This window comes from Phascolarctos cinereus, unplaced genomic scaffold (assembly GCF_003287225.1).
Source record: "Phascolarctos cinereus isolate Bilbo 61053 unplaced genomic scaffold, phaCin_HiC Scaffold_4;HRSCAF=312, whole genome shotgun sequence".
NCBI classification, from domain to species: domain Eukaryota; kingdom Metazoa; phylum Chordata; class Mammalia; order Diprotodontia; family Phascolarctidae; genus Phascolarctos; species Phascolarctos cinereus.
In genome coordinates this window covers 175455160-175471553 of record NW_027555847.1, presented here as the reverse complement: position 1 = coordinate 175471553, position 16394 = coordinate 175455160, and the positions used below count along the sequence as shown (strand labels likewise).

The 16394-nt window shown below is 37.2% G+C and overlaps 1 protein-coding gene across 2 annotated transcripts in view; it reads right to left on the bottom strand.

The window, feature by feature from the left end:
• Positions 1–16394, bottom strand: part of SMC2 (structural maintenance of chromosomes 2) — a 45421-nt gene that overhangs the window by 14107 nt on the left and 14920 nt on the right. For both annotated transcript variants that reach the window (XM_021001849.2, XM_021001848.2), the window contains 7 exons: positions 16154–16271; positions 13110–13248; positions 11452–11571; positions 10037–10241; positions 7189–7324; positions 4363–4487; positions 1013–1206 (listed from right to left, as the gene is read on the bottom strand). In XM_021001849.2, coding sequence (XP_020857508.1) covers positions 1013–1206; positions 4363–4487; positions 7189–7324; positions 10037–10241; positions 11452–11571; positions 13110–13248; positions 16154–16271 — 1037 coding nt within the window. The remainder of the gene's footprint in view (positions 1–1012; positions 1207–4362; positions 4488–7188; positions 7325–10036; positions 10242–11451; positions 11572–13109; positions 13249–16153; positions 16272–16394) is intronic.

Here is a 16394-nt window from a genome sequence, read left to right as displayed (position 1 = left end):
AGAACTGTACGGGTGGTGGAGTTGCAATCTTCACAGTTCGATGGAATATCCACATTAATGAGATTAGGGAACCAAAGCACAAGATACTTCTCAAATGGTCACAAGGTACACATATGCCTAAGTAATACCTGTTCCTTACATCTCAACATACTTTTTCCCTCCTTAATCATCTCCATCTTTAAAATTTTCTTGACTCCCCATTATCATTATTATATCTTTGGAGCCCAACTCATCAGATACCTCCACCATGAAAGCACACCAAACCACTGATGCTAAATGAGCTCACCCACCTCAAAGTTCATAACATTTACTGTACACATCACTTTGTAACTAATCATATTCTGCCATGCGGCATCATGATTGTTAGCTTATCACCTTACTCTTGAACTGGCAACGTTATATTTTTTCTGATCAGAATGTAAGCTCCAGAAGGCAGGTTCTACGGCATATATATCTCCCTAACTCCCATAGCCTCTAGCACAATGCCCTGAACATACATTGTGTTCAAAAAATATAATTTATTTCTTGATTCTCTAGCATAATCAAGTGAGTTCCACTCCATCATCTAAACCTCAGCCTGATCCTAAACAAGCAAGCTTTATGGATAATTATGTAGTATGTACTATCATAACTTTCAGAAAATAGGGGGGCAGCTAGGTGGTGCAGTGGCTAGAGCACCGGCCCTGGATTCAGGAGGACCTGAGTTCAAATTCAGCCTCAGACACATAACACTTACTAGCTGTGTGACCCTGGGCAAGTCACTTAACTCCATCGCCTAGACAAAAAACAAAAATAAAAACAAACAGAAAATAGGGCATTGCATAGATCAGTGTGATGCTTACTTCTGAAGATATCTTCTTTTAGGTTTAACATGTTAATGGAAACTAAAGAATAAAAAAACTTCAACACTGAAAGAAACAAATCTATCTACCCTCTACTTTCTAACCCACCACATTCTTTCAACAAATGTTTCCTTTTCAATAATGGCTATTAAAAATCAAACATTCATTACCTGCTGCTTTTCTTTCATCTTCCTACTAGAAGCATCTGCCTTTTGTTTAGCACAATCAAGTTTCTTCTGGGCATCTTTCAGTTCTCTCTCTCGCTCAATTTCTGCATTTTTCATTTTGTTCTCCAATACCGCATATTTTTCTTCAGCCTTTTTTTGGGTATCCTTTGTATTTTTTAGGGTTTCCTCACTTTCCTCTAAATCAAGAGTAGAGAATAGTGACTAGCAATTCTAAAGACAACCACTTAATACATTAGTTTATAACAGTTTTAAATGTTCACGATGGAAATAGGAAAAACTCAAATATCCAGCTTCAAGATGGGAAGACTGGCATTACTTTTTCCAGTGGAATACACTGGTCCTTCCTAACTGGTTAAGAATCTCTACATATAAAAGAGACACATGAAATATCTGAAGGTTAGTAAAACTCTAATTTCAAATTATCGATAATCAACTGTTTCAAATACTTTGTCTTTTTGTGCACTTAGGCAACAAGGGATTGAGAGGAGATGAGACCAAATGCAGAGTGCAAGGTAAATGGAGTATGTATGCCAGGGTGAATGAAAAGTAGAGAGATTCTTCTCATGCCTCAAGTCTCTTAAGTCAAGTGGAATTCATTAGGGTCAGACCTAGAAAATGCCACCAACCCTTAGAATTCTACAAGATAGAAATGATTCAGAAAATACAGTGAGGTTAAGGAGGGAAGCTCAAACATTTTCTTGCCCAGTCAGAACAAGCTATACAACTGAGCATCTTATCACTTTAAACTGGAAAGAAGACAGCTCTCTTTGAGAAAAGTGCTCAGTAAATACTCTTAAGTGGTAAAAACGCATCATTTGGTTCATTTGTCTCATCAGGCTACCTCTTGCATGAGATGTTTTAGAAACTGCATTCTATTCAGAGTAAAAGTCCCAAGAAACCTATTGGAAAATATACTTTTACACATTAAAAATATTGCACTTCCTCCTTCCCAACACATCCCAGGGCTCTGAATTATTCAAAGTCCCTGGAATATAATTCTGCACTAGCCTTCTAAACCATCCGCCTGCCTTAAATCACCACCCCCCTCCAAACACACACACACACACACACACACACACTCACTCTCACTCTCTCTCTCTCTCTCTCTCTCTCCAATGAATCCTCCACTTAGCTACCGGTAATTTTCTTAAAATGTAGGTCTGAACAAGTCACCCCTATAATTGCAGTGGCTTCCTATTACCTCCAGGATCAAATATAAAATGTTCCATTTGGTTGCTAGTGGGAGCAGTAGATAAAAGTGTCGGACCAGGAATCATGAAGACTTGAGTCCAAATTCCACCTGAGTCACTTACTACTTGTCTGACCCTGAGCAAGTCACTTAACCACAGTCTGCCTTAGTTCCCCCATTTATAAAATGAGAATAATAATTGTACCTACCCCCCAGGGTTGCAGCGAGGATCAAATGAAATAATATTTGTAAAGCAAGTTTTTCAAAGCTTAAAGTGTTATATAATGCTAGTTGTTTATAGTTATTATTAAAAGCCCTTCAAATCCTGGCCCCTTCCTACTTTTCCACTCTTCTTATGCTTTTCTCCTCCCCTCTATATACTCTATGATCTAGCTATACTGGCATATTTGCTGATCCCTGAAAGCAACCCTCTTCAGCATCACTTTTCCTAATTGTCCCCTCATGCCTAGATGGTCTTCCTCCTCGCCTCCACCTCTTGGTTTCTCTGGTTTCCTTCTAGACTCAGCTTAAATCCCACTATATGCAGGAGGTACTTCTCAGTCTCTTTCATCGCTAGTGCCTTCCCTCACCCATTAGCACGTGAGCTCAATGAGAGCAGGACCCATGTTTTCCTTTTCTTTGCATCATCATCATCACTTGGCACAGCCCGACACAGAAGAGGTACTAAACAAATGCTTGTTGACTGATTAACATGAATGTATTTCCCTTCATCTCAACACTGAATGACAAATGATTTGATCAGTGTGACAACTCCTTGTACCAATGCAGATTGCAGCCCCTCCAAAACTTAGTAGATTGTCCTATGAGTTGCTGTGAGGAAGGAAGGAAGGGAGGAAGGGAGGAAGAGAGGAAGGAAGGAAATCTGGTAGAAAGCAGCTCTGAATTTCACAAAGCTCATCCTCAGACAGGATCTATCACTAGTCCAACATTGGACTAGAAGCCTTTTCAGCTCAGTTGAGCCTGTCACACTTGTACTATGCTGACAGAGGCTTCAGGCACCAGGGGATCAGCTCCACAGTACAAGATACAGAGCAGAACTTTGTAGAGGAGGGACAAGGTTGAAGGCATTTAAAAAATGTTCTCCCTGTATATTCTTATCTTCCCCTAAATACCACCAGGGAGACTGCAGATGCGTCTTTTAGAACAGCTGAGACAGAGAGCAGCAGATTTTCTTCCCCTGGTTTTAAAATGAGGACACACATCTATTTATTCACTAAAGACAGAGTGCTCTAGATAAAACTACGTGCAAGGGAAAGGTCTAGAATCTAGACCTTTGATCTCAGATCAACGTGCCAGCTTCGACTCTGGGTGAGTTCACTCACTCAGAAAGCATATATCAAGCACCAACTGTGGGCAAGACAGTGTGCTAGGCTCTGCAGATACAAGCACCAAGTGAAAATGGTTCCCGCGCTCAAGGAGCTTACAAACTCAAAAGAAAAGAGGGATAAAAATTTCAAATAGACCTGAGTCCAGGCTGTCCACATAACCTTGAGAGCCAATTGTTGGCATGATTTATCTCTACCTCACCTCAAAATTAATAGCAGGGTGGAGAGATGGGAGAAAAGGAAGGATATTATACAATTAAGTGTAGTGTTTGCACCCAAGAAAAGATTTTATTTTAAACATATGAATACACTACCAAGTACACCTAAACTCAATCTAAAAGTTAACCCAGCTTGTTCAGACAAGGGAGAGATAATCATGAGAGCAAATTTTAGGTTCTGAAAATTAAATGAATATTTAAAATTAATTATTATTAACACTGCTGTCACTGTAAATTAAAATTTCATCTTTTAAATCTTGAAGAAAACCTCATTTGTTTTATATAAATTCAAGCTCACTGGATTAAGCGCCTGGTCTAGAGTCAGGAGAAGACCTGAGTTCAAGTTTGGCCTCGGACACTTACTAGCTGTGTGACCCTGGGCAAGTCATTCTGTTTGCCTTGGTTTTCTCATCTGGAAAATGAGCTGGAGAAAGAAATGGCAAATCACTCCAGTATCTGTGCCAAGAAAATCCCAAATGGGGTGACAAAGAGATGGCCATGACTGAAATGATTGAACAACTTGAACAAAAGGGAAAGACCGTCAACAGAAACAAAGTAACATATAAAATCTCATCTTACCAATTGTTTTCCTAAGAGCATCCAGTTCTTCTTGCTGTTTGTGGTATGAACTGTGCTGAAGCTTAGTGAGTAACAATTCTGTCTCCTCTGACTTGATTTCCCATTGCTGTTTTAGTTGACGATACCTTAAAAGATTTCCATTTGTAATAAGTGATCAATAATCATTTTGGTGTTTCACAAGTGCATCCAAATCAAATGCTCTTGTCTAAAATGAGCTTGAAAATGTGTGGGCAAAGATCTGTTGGGTGTGTGAAACACCTGAAATACAAACTCACATTTCTGAGACATCAGTAGTTCTGAACTCTGATTTATCAGCATATTCTACAAAAGCTCATGATCTCATAGGCTCTATCTAACCACCACAGTAGAGTGTCAGGCCTGGAGTCAGGAAGATCTGAGTTCAAATATGACCTCAGATATTTATTGTGTGATCCTGCACAAGTCACTTAGTCTGTTTGCCTCAGTTTTCTCATCTGTAAAATGGGGATAGTAATAACAACTACCTCCCAAGGTTGTTGTGAGGATCAAATTATTTAAATAATTGCAAAGCACTTAGCACAGTGACTACCATGTAACATAGAAATGTTAGCTATTACTATTATTAACCTTATTACAAAATAGTAGAAATTTCCTGATTAAAAAACATTTTTCTAAAAATGTAAAGTAGATGAATTTAAAATAGGAAAACAAAATGAAAACAAAATTTCCCCCAACAAAAAAAGATTTAGTGTACATACTCCATCAGCTTTAGCCTTATTGAAACTCAGAACTCCTGAAACTCAAGGCTCACCAATCCCAGCTTCCTAAGCAACAGGGACTACAAGTGTTTTGTTCCCACCACGCCAAGAATATAATTAACTTTCCAAACAAATTCAAATATACAAATGTGTCAAGTCAGATACATCAAGGCATATCTATTTATCACAAAAAATACTGCCTCACTATTCTCATTGGGAAGGATTTTATAACTAATAATTTATGTTAATAAACACAAAAATTTCTAAGTATAAAATATGTATTCACATTTGACAATACCTAAAGTATGAGTTTCTAATTCTTTTTTGCTCGCTAGTAACATAATAGCAACCTAGGAAAACAGTCCTGATAAAATCTCTTATGAAATGTCACACAGAATCAACACAGGAAAAGCTGAAAAAGTCAGAGAAAATTATTACCCCTGTGTTGAGACATATAAGTTTGTTGAAAATAAATAATATTGACTTTATGATTCTAGGTAACAGTTTATATTGAGAATCCTGGGTGCTTTCATCATATGCTTTTCATCATTTGTTATTATCAGCAATACAAGCTTTTATGGAAGGAAATATTAATGAGAATGATGAACATGCAAATCATTTCCACTACCATCTTCCATTTGCAGACTGCTAAGTGCTTTCGACCTATATTTTCATTTAATCCTCAAAAGAACCTCATAAAGGTAGGACAGGTACTAACCCCACATTACAGACCATTAAAGATAACCCTGCCTCTGGCAAAGAATTGGAAATTGAGAGGATGCCCATCAATTGGGGAATGGCTGAGCAAGCTGTGGTATATGAATGTAATGGAATACTATTGTGCTATAAGAAATGATGAACAGGCTGACTTCAGAAAAACCTGGGAAGACTTATATGGTCTGATGCTGAGTGAAGTGAGCAGTACCAAGAGGACTTTGTACACAATAGCAGCCACGTTATACAATGACTAAGATTGTTAAACTGAACCCTTCTCAGCATTTCAAGGATCTAAGACATCTCCCGAGGCCTCGGGATGGAAAATGCTGTTCACATCCAAAGAAAGAACTATGGAAGTCAAATCGCTGTCACTTATTTTTACCTTCTGTTGAGTTTGTTTCCTCTTTCTGATGGTTCCTCCTATTGGTTTTAATTTTTACTTACAACTTCACTAATGTGAAAATATGTTTAATGGGTATGTAAATGTAAAGCCTATGTCAGATTGTGCGCCGTCTTGGGAAGGGTGGGGGGGAGAAAAAGGGAGAAAAATTTTCAACTCAAAAGCATATAGAAAAAAAATTTCAAAAAGAAAAATTAAAAAAAATTAAAAAAGAAAAGAAAAGATCTTAAAAAAAAAAAAGATAACCCTGCCTCACCCCACCCCCCCTTTCATTCTGAGTGAGACAAAGTGAGTATCACAGGTTAAGGAGATATAGATGGGTTACAACGTGCATGGATTTCATTATATTATTTTTCCTACCAAAATTATCCTTCTTCTGAACTTTCTTATTTTTTTTCCAGAGTACTACTATCCTTTCTGCCTCCTAAGTATTCGACTTCCCCCTTATCCTTGACAATTCACTCAAATAACAATGCTCTCATCCAAGTTAGCAATTATTTCTTAACTGCCAAATCTGTCAAATGGAAGCTCACCAAGGTTAGTTTGGTCACATCACTGATAATTAATATGGTCCTTCTTTTGACCTCTAGCCTAAGCATCATAGATTTAGAGTCAGCTAAATTTACAGTCAGCTAGTCCACTAACCTCATTTTTCAAAGGCCCCAAATGAGGCTCAGGTAACTTTCTAATGCCACGAAGGCCAGAAGCAACAGAACCAACATTGGAACTCTGACCCTGATTCCAAATTCAGCCCTCTTTCATTCGGTTCCTTGTCAAGTGCTCTTTGTGAACCAGAACATATTTTCTTCTAATAGCTAACCCTTTAGATAATTATTCAACATTCAAAATCAAAAGAATATGATTTTTCCCAGTTGACTGAGTCCATAGGGGAGAAAAAGATAAATGTTATTTTGTCTACCATTCAAATCTCTAAAGGGAAAAAAATGCTATTTGAATTAACAGAAGCCTTACTTTTCTGCCGTACTTTTTAGACCTGCTAATTCCCTTTCTATAGCCTGGAGTTCATTCTCCTTGACTTTTAGCTCCTCTTGAATATTTTTGAGTTCTTGAGCCTGGGTCAAAACAGATGCAGTCTGGGGCCGAGCACCTGTTACGGACAGAGAGAAAAGGTGAGCTGGGCACTGGGTTATCTACAAACTTGTGTATAAAATCACAGATCAAAATTTAGAGCCAGGAGAGTCCTCTGATCCTCCCACTCCAGTGGATTCCACAATGGGAAACTACATTCCTAAACAGCAATAGCATAACCCCAAAGACACGACCCCAAGAAGACCACAGCTTGACCCCAGGGGTCAAAAATAAAGATGAGCCAAACCCCTTCCTCCCCACAACAGCCAGTCTTGGGGTTTCTCTCCAACACTACTACACAGAGTCTCCCCCATTACTGTGTAAATCCACATAAGTTATGAAGGTGCTATTGGGAAAACCCCAAGTTTATGCAACCAACCACACCTCACCCTCTTTTCATTTTAAGGGAAACAAAGTATCACAGGTTAAGGGGCCACAGATGGACCTGCATAGAGCTCATTACATTATCTTTCTCAGAAAAATAAATCTTCTAAATTTTTCTATTTCTCATCTTTCCAATCTCCTAGGATTTGACCTCCTTCTTATCATTGACCACTCACTCAATTGAAACTGCTCTCATTGAAGTTAACCAATTATCTGTTAACTGCCAGATCTAAAGGCCTTTTCTCAATCCCTATTCTTCTTGACCTCTGTACAATATCTGACACTGTGGACCACCCTCTCCTCCAGGATAATTACTCTATTCTCCAGGTAAATATAATGTGTTGTCACTTACAAAAACTCTAATGTCTACATACTTAGGCTTGGAAATAGAACTTTCTAACTCATTTTTAAGTCTTCCAAATAAGGTATTGCAGTGGGTTTTGAACCTATTTGTTAAAAATAAAACCCCTTCTGGGGCAGCTAGGTTATGCAGTGGATAGAGCACTGGCCCTGGACTCAGAAGGATCTGAGTTCAAATCCAGCCTCAGACACAAAACACTCACTAGCTGTGTGACCCTGGGCAAGTCACTTAACCCCACTGCTTAGCAAAAAAAGAAAAAGAAAAAGAAATAAAACCCCTTCTGAGCCACTTGTAAGAACAACTGACAATTTCCATCAGGGAAAATAGCCTAATTTCAATCAACACTTCTGTATCATGGGATTGAAAAATGAGTCTCATGATTTGGAAAGTGCTTGCACTTGTTCTATTTGGATCCAGAGAATCTTGGTGAAGTAATTTTTCAGCTATGACAACCATGAAAATCAAGTACCAAAAGAGACTGAATTTAAAAGGAAACTTTCAAATTGCTATATCACAAAGTGCTAAACCAAAATTTTCAAAAATAATAAGGCATATTCAATCATATTGCTCCCACTAAAATATCATTATTAGTAATATGTTACTGAAAGTGGATTTTCTACCATTAATATTTTTGAAATATTTCATCATCTTCTTTTCCTCTTTAAAATTCCTATTTTTATGAAAAGTTTAAAATGTATATAACTATTAGTATAATAGGACATGCATATAATATAAATAATATACATATTTGGGTGTTCAAAAATCTTTTTCTGACAGCAGTGAATGATCAAAAAAGTTTGGAGATCACTGATCTAGTCTACCTCACCTCCATTTTAAAAATAAGGAAATTGGGGCAGCTAGGTGTCACCGTGGATAGAGCACTGGCTCTGGAATCAGGAGGACCTGAGTTCAAATCCAGCCTCAGACACATAACACTCACTAGCTGTGTGACTCTGGACAAATCACTTAACCCCAAATGCCTCAGGAAAAAAAAAAATAAGGAAATTAAGGACCAGAGAGGTTAAATGATTCATCAAGATCACACAGGCAATAAGGAAAACTGGAAATTGGTATTTTTTCATATATGGCTTGATCTTCAATTTCACAATAAAAATACCTTTTAATGAATTAATATCAAACATTCTAACTCCATTATGTACTAGAGGATCCCATCTCACCTGACCCTAAAGACATCAAGTGTAGCATCTGTAAGCGTAATCTATAAAGAGGAACTCTCTTAGAGCGAGTTTCCTAGAAAGGATCCATTAATACTTTTTCAGTGAAATCCTGGCTACGGATTTCACAATCTTACATAAAAAAAATTTTAAGAGTGAGCCTAGATTACATATCTGCCTTGAGGAGTAATATCATACTGAGGAGCTATGCAGCACTCAGAGCTCTTCCTACTATCTGAAATGACAATATCTGCTTTTGCCTTATGGGTCCAGAGTGCTAGCCTTGGAGTCAAGAAAATCTAGGTGAAATTCTAACTCCTGACATAAACTAACTCATGTGTAACCGAAGCAAAAGTCTTAGCTACCAAGTTACAGGGAAGTTACAAATGTGGTCAATAAGGGAATTTCTACACTAATGAAGTCAGAGGATCTTGACAACTGACATATTTTTACAATCTCCAAGTTTTACAGAGTAGTGAGGTCTAGCAGAGTAAGTAATGGACTGAGAATCAAGAAACCTGGGTTCCATTACCATCATTAACAATGAGAGCTCACTTAGTCCCTCTGTGCCAGAATTTCCTTATTTGTAAAAAGGAGACTAATAGGTGTAGGTGCCCTGCCTACCTCAGAACTGTTACCAAGATTAACATCATACAATGATAAGTTATGAATTTTTCAAATATAATTTCAAATATTCCAATATGCTATATTAACAAAGTACTCCTATTACAACACAAAGATTTGTTATTACGTTACCAAGAAAAAGATGGGCATGTGTTCAAATAAAAGTACCCAGAGCAGCTGCCCTTACCGCCACTCAGTGTTCCACTAGGATCGAACACATCACCATCCAGAGTGACCGTTTTAGTCATTATCCTCTTGTCAAAGGCAACTTTCTTAGCATTGTCTAGTGTATCACAGACCAAGGTTGTTCCAAAGACAAATTCCATTGCTTTCTGAAGCTCAGGTTCATACTCAATCAGGGAAAGGGCCAGATGCACATTATTGGCACCAACCTGCCAAGAAGAAGACTTGTCAGGCCAGAGTCATAATCTAATGGGGAAACAACATGTAAACCACAATGAACAAAAAAGATACAGACAGGATAGAGTGAAGATAATCTCAGAGGGAGGGCACTAACATTTAGGAGAAAGATACGCATACACACTCACTCGTGTTACCCATCCCCTGACAGAAAGGTGATTGACTCAAGATGCAGAATGAGATACACTTTTCTGGACATGATCCGTGTAGGAATTTGTTTTGATTCACCATAACTATTTTGTGTGTGTGTGTGTGTGTGTGTGCTGCCCTATCCTGCCTGGACCTACCTGTGTGCCTGCCCTACGGCTCATTAATTCTCATATTCTGACACTTCTTTGATGCCAATCATGCTAATTGCATGTACTTCTCTAACCTTAGCTCCCCTCCTTCCTTTTTTCTTGGTGTTACCTATCACCCCAGGGAGACTATGCATTTTGTTGGGCTACTCATATCCATTGTTCATTGTGACTACAACCATTTTTACAAGGGTTTTATTTGAATGGGGGAAGTGCAGAAACAATGTGGGGAGAGAAAATAAATGCTTGCTAATTGAAAAAGTAATTTTAAAAAATTTTAAGTTAAAAAATAAATCTAAGGTTTCTAAACATGCACTAAGTCTTTAAACATATATGACTGCATGTCTAGGATGGTCTATGCAAGAAGATTAAACAATGAAACCATACATCTCATAATCAAACAAAAACCTAGCCATTACTACCCTCAATAAGACTTTTTCCAATATTTTATGCCATACTGAAGCCACACTGAGCTGTAAAAGGGGCTTGCAAATTTCACTAATATAGCTAAAGATTCATAGTAAATAATAACAAACACTTATTTATTAATTTTAGGTGTTAATTAAAAAGAAGCTAGATGCCTCAATTTCCTTGAGACTTAAGGAAATGTCTTAATTTAAGACACGTGTTCATGTGTTTTCATAATTCAAGTTCCAAGGTAGCACAAATCCATATAGTTATTCTCTAAATAACATAATGATAGTAGCTGACAGTCACACAGCACTTCCAGGTTTGCAAAATATATTTAAAATACTATTTAAAAACGCAGAATTTGAAATCAAGTCTTCTTGAAATGAAGTCCCACACTCTAATCAGCATGCCAATTGCTTTTCTAAAAAGAGGTTATAAAATGAAAATGCATATGAAACACACACAAGAGACTTACCAGATTTTTAGCTATATTCAGAGTTTCCTTTCCAATACACCTGGATGAAATTTTGTTGAGTGGGATTATAGTATGCCTACGCTTTAGTTCACCTTTTTCTAGTATTTTTTTACCTGTAATCTAAAATAAATATTGCATATTAGGGAAAAAAATTCAAGGTACACAAAAAATTCAAAAGGAGAAAATGAATGTTATCTCTAAAGATATTGTGGAACTATGAGCTTTATGATGTTTCCAACACGCAGCTGTCTAAGCTTCCTTATAATCTATATACTACAGATCATGCATGTTGATACATGTGCTTTTTTTTTTAACCAAAATGTTTTAAAGGTACATAAAGCAGAAACCAATAGTTAAGGAAATGGATACCTTTTAGACCATCATGAGACATTAATGTTCTTATAATACTGGTTTTTTTCCATTCAAACCCAAAACTCTTCACTGGTTTGTTTGTTTGTTTTTAAGTTATAATGTGTGTTTGATTTTTGCTTTTAATCTTGCAGCAGAGAGGAACAAAAATAAGTTGTATTAACCTTACAGAATGTTTCTAACACCATCAAACTAAGAGGAAAACTCTGTTGATAGTCAACTCTCTGTTCAATACTAAAAATAATTTGCTTTCTGAAGCAGAGCATCAACACCAAATTCAGGTATATGTGTCATTAGAAAAAAACAGTCCTAGAGATTTCATTTATATTACATAATAAAAATAAACAGGACTTGCTACAAAATAATATTATAAATTATCTTTTCCAAATTACAATTTATATATATATATATGTGAAAGTTAAGACACCTCCTATTAGAAAGAAGACAACACATTCCTACACTTTCAACATTTTGTTGTGCTAAGATTTACTATGCCTCCTAGTCTAAATCTTGCTTAATAAGCATGCTACCCTATATTTCAGATTTTTTTTCCCTACTCAGTAGGATTCCACTTAGTATATTAAATCATTTACTATTTCATCGTATAAAAACTGAGGATGTTTAGTCTGAAGATTAGACTTGGGAACAGACAGGGAAATAACAGAGCCACTGAGGACAGTTAAAATGGAAGATTAGACTTGCTGTATGTTTCCAGAGGGCAGACCTAACAGCAGTGTGTTGAAGTTACAAAGAGGAAAATAAGATTTGATATAAAGAAAAAACTTCTGAAAAGTGGAATGAGCTTCCTCAGGAAGCATTTGGCTCCCATACATTATCTTCAACAGAGAATGCAGGACTTCTCATTAATTATGTTGTATAATGGGGACAGCCTTCAAGGACAGGATGGACTAGATGGTCACCGAGGACCCTTCCAAATCTAGAAATTATGGGATTCTGTGAATAACATAGCACATCTTTTTTTTTTAAAGGCAGCTGTGGTTAAGTGACTTGCCCAGGGTCACACAGCTAGTAACTATTAAGTGTTTGGTCTGAGGCTAGATTTGAACTCAGGTCCTCCTGACTTCAGGGCCGGTGCTCTATCCACTGTGCCATCTAGCTGCCCCAACATAGCACATCTTAGAGAGTGTTCCACAAACCCAAGAACTCTCTTACTTCCCTAACAGGCAATGGTTAAAGTTAAATGGAACTTCTTCAACCTTACATTTTTATCAAACAAAATATAAAGATGAAAAAATATATATATAACATGAAAAAGGCTACCAACTTACCTCTGTGTCTACTACAACACTATAGAGTCGCCCACCAGCCACAATTTCTAGAGCTTTTGTTGTAGCGGCGTTTTTTACACTAAACAGAGAAGCCACAAGGCCTCTTACGTGATTTCGATTCCAATTCTTCTCTGGATCCCTTTGACACAAAAGATAAAAAAAATTAATTCTGAGGAGATACTACTACATTTGATACAGTACATTTGATAAAATACATACTACCCACCTACTGATCGAGTTTTCCTGATACATACACCCAGCTTAAAACAAAAGCAGAAGATTCACAATATTTGCAAATGCAAACCACAATTTCATAATCAGTTAAACTCCTCATAGCTTACTTTAATACAACAAAATATACTTTTCCGTGCGAATAACCTATGTGACAAAACGTCATATACAGTGAGACCACTGTCCTCATCAGGCAGCTGGAATTCTCATCTATCTCTAGGTCCTCAGATCTAATAAGTGGCCTTTTGCTTTATCTTGCCCAAAACCAGATATCCATGCTCCTTCCTGGCTATCGCTACACCATGCCACCCGGTCCCTTTTTGTCTCCTCTCATTAGAATACGAACTCCTTACTATGCCCAAAAAGTTGCTAAACTTTGATGTATAACCCTTTGAATTAGCAATTACCACTACTAGGCCTGCACCCAAAACAAGGTCAAAGAAAGGGGAAAACTACCCAGACACACAAAAATGTTTACGGCAGCTCTTCTTGTAGTGCCAAAGAATTGGAAACTAAGGGGATGCCAGTCAATTGGGGAATGGATCAACAAATTTTGGTATATGGGTGTAACTGAATACTACTGTGTCATAAGAAATAATGAAAGGTAAAGTTTCAGAGAGACTTTGAAAGAATTAAGAATTCCAATTAACACAATGACCAACCATGATTCCAGAATACAACTGGTGAAAAATATATTACCTGTCTCCTGAACTAAGGTGACACTCAAAATGCAGAATGAGACATGACAGTTTTGGACATGGCCAATTTAAGAATTTGTTTTGCTTGCCTATGTTTGCTGCAAGAGTTGGTACAATGGTCTTGTATTTCCTTTATTTCCTGCCCCCCACCCACCCCCAGGGTGGGTGGGGGGGGCGGAAGAATGATAGCTCCTTGAAGGTGAAGATTATCTTGCTGGTTTGTATTAGTATTTCAAGCACATAACACAGTGCCCGGAACAGAGTTAAGTGCTTCATAAATGCTTTACATACCTATGTTTAATATTATTGTAAGCAAACTAAAGATGATCTAAATTTAATCTAAAAAACTTAAAGTCACGTTTAACAAGAATTAAGAATGCTCTGCAGTAATCATGCAATTAACAGAGTTAAAATTTTTAACTTTGTTGCCACTTGTTACGTTGGAAATACAACTGTAGGAAATGCTGCTATTTTCAAAATCACCTTGGGTCCTTTTCCTTTCTCGTTGATCTCTTTAGCATATAGATTTGGTAGTAATATTGCTAGGTTAAACAATGTACACAGTTTGAATCATTTGGAACTATGCCCAAAGGGTGTGAAGAATGAAAAATCCAAGAGAAACAGTTTCTGGGTAATTAAAAATCAACTTATTAATTAGGCTAGCTAATAATCAACAAATTGATGGTCAGTGGTTTCTCTCAGTAACCAAAGGGACACCTAATGGAGACAATGAATGCCTTAAATTTTTTTTTTTTGGTGAGGCAATTAGGGTTAAGTGACTTGCCTAGAGTCACACAGCTAGTAAGTGTTATGTGTCAGACTGGAATTGAACTCAGGTCCTCCTGACCCCAGGGCGGTTGTTCTATTCACTGCACCACCTAGCTGCCCCCTTAAATATTTTTTTTTAAAGGAAATGCCCCCAACAGGAGAAATCAACTGTTGATTGGTGGACCTTTAAATGAGGAGGTGAGCTAAGTCTTCAGTTCCTCCCACTGAGAACATGGCTTGATCATGAGACTCTGCCACCTCCAACAATCTGGAAGAGGAATCCATCTCCACCCAGACCACTGTGGTTGGTTTTCTCCTTCATGAGTTGGGTCACCCTAAACTACACTAGAGGGGTACAGGGACATGGGTCTGTTTCCTAAGGGCAAGAATTGACCTAAATTAGATTCTGTTTACTCTCTAAACAGAAGTGAGATCTCCTAATTAGGTGAGGTCCTACCCAAGATCAGGTACCCCAAGGATCAGGACAATCTCCTCTATCAGCCTGAGACTGACTGACTGAACCTACAGGCACTGGTCCCTGAATGAGGAAACAAAGGAAATAAAAACTTAATCCTAATTTAATAACTGGTTGTTACCATAACAGCAAAATAATAATTTCTTTCATGGGCTATAAAACTGGGCATACCCTTTGACCAAGCAATACCACTAGTAGGTCTGTACAAAAATATTTACAGCAGCCTTTTTGTGGTAGCAAAGAACTGGAAATTGATGAGACATCCATCAATTGGGAAATGGCTAAACAAGTTATGATATATGATTATGAAGGAATACTATTGTGCTATAAAAGAAATGATAAAGTGAATGGTTTCAAAAAACCTAGGAAGACTTATGTGCACTGATGCAAAGTGAGATGAACAGAAACAGTAGAACAATGTATGCGCTAATAGCAATATTGTCATGATAATCAATTGAGAAAGACTTAGCAGCTCTAACCAACAGGATGACCAGCAACAATTCCAAAGGACTCATAATGAAAAATGCTTTCCACCTCCTGAAAGAGAACTGATGGACTCTAAGTGCAGACAGAAGCATTTTTTCCTCTTTACTTTTCTTTTCCTTATTTCTGCAACATGACTAATGTGGAAATATGTTTTGCATGACTTTACATGTATAATAGGTATTGTATTTCTCATCTTCTCAATGGATGAGGAGGTGTAGGAAGAAAATTTGGACCTGAAAATAAAAATTTTTTTTAAATTATTTTAGTGATGTAGATCCCTACTATAAGTGCCTAATGAACACTTGTTGCTTTATTTGTATTTAGCCTTAGCCATCTGTATTTTCTTTATTTTAAGATGTATGTGAATAAAGTTAATGATCTCTTACTTGTATTCAAATCGAAGACTGGGAAACCTGGCAAACAAAGTTTCACATGTTTTGTTCAGCCTGCTGACATCTTGAGAAAGCAGCCGACGCTGTTCCAACAAACGTTCTTCCTTGTTTTCTAAACAGCAAAACATAACTCAACTGAACTATTAAACTTAACTTTTTTAAAAGCCCCAAAAAGAAACAATTCCCTCTAAAATTCTTAGTGACCTAATTTAAGCAACATACTAAATACTAAATA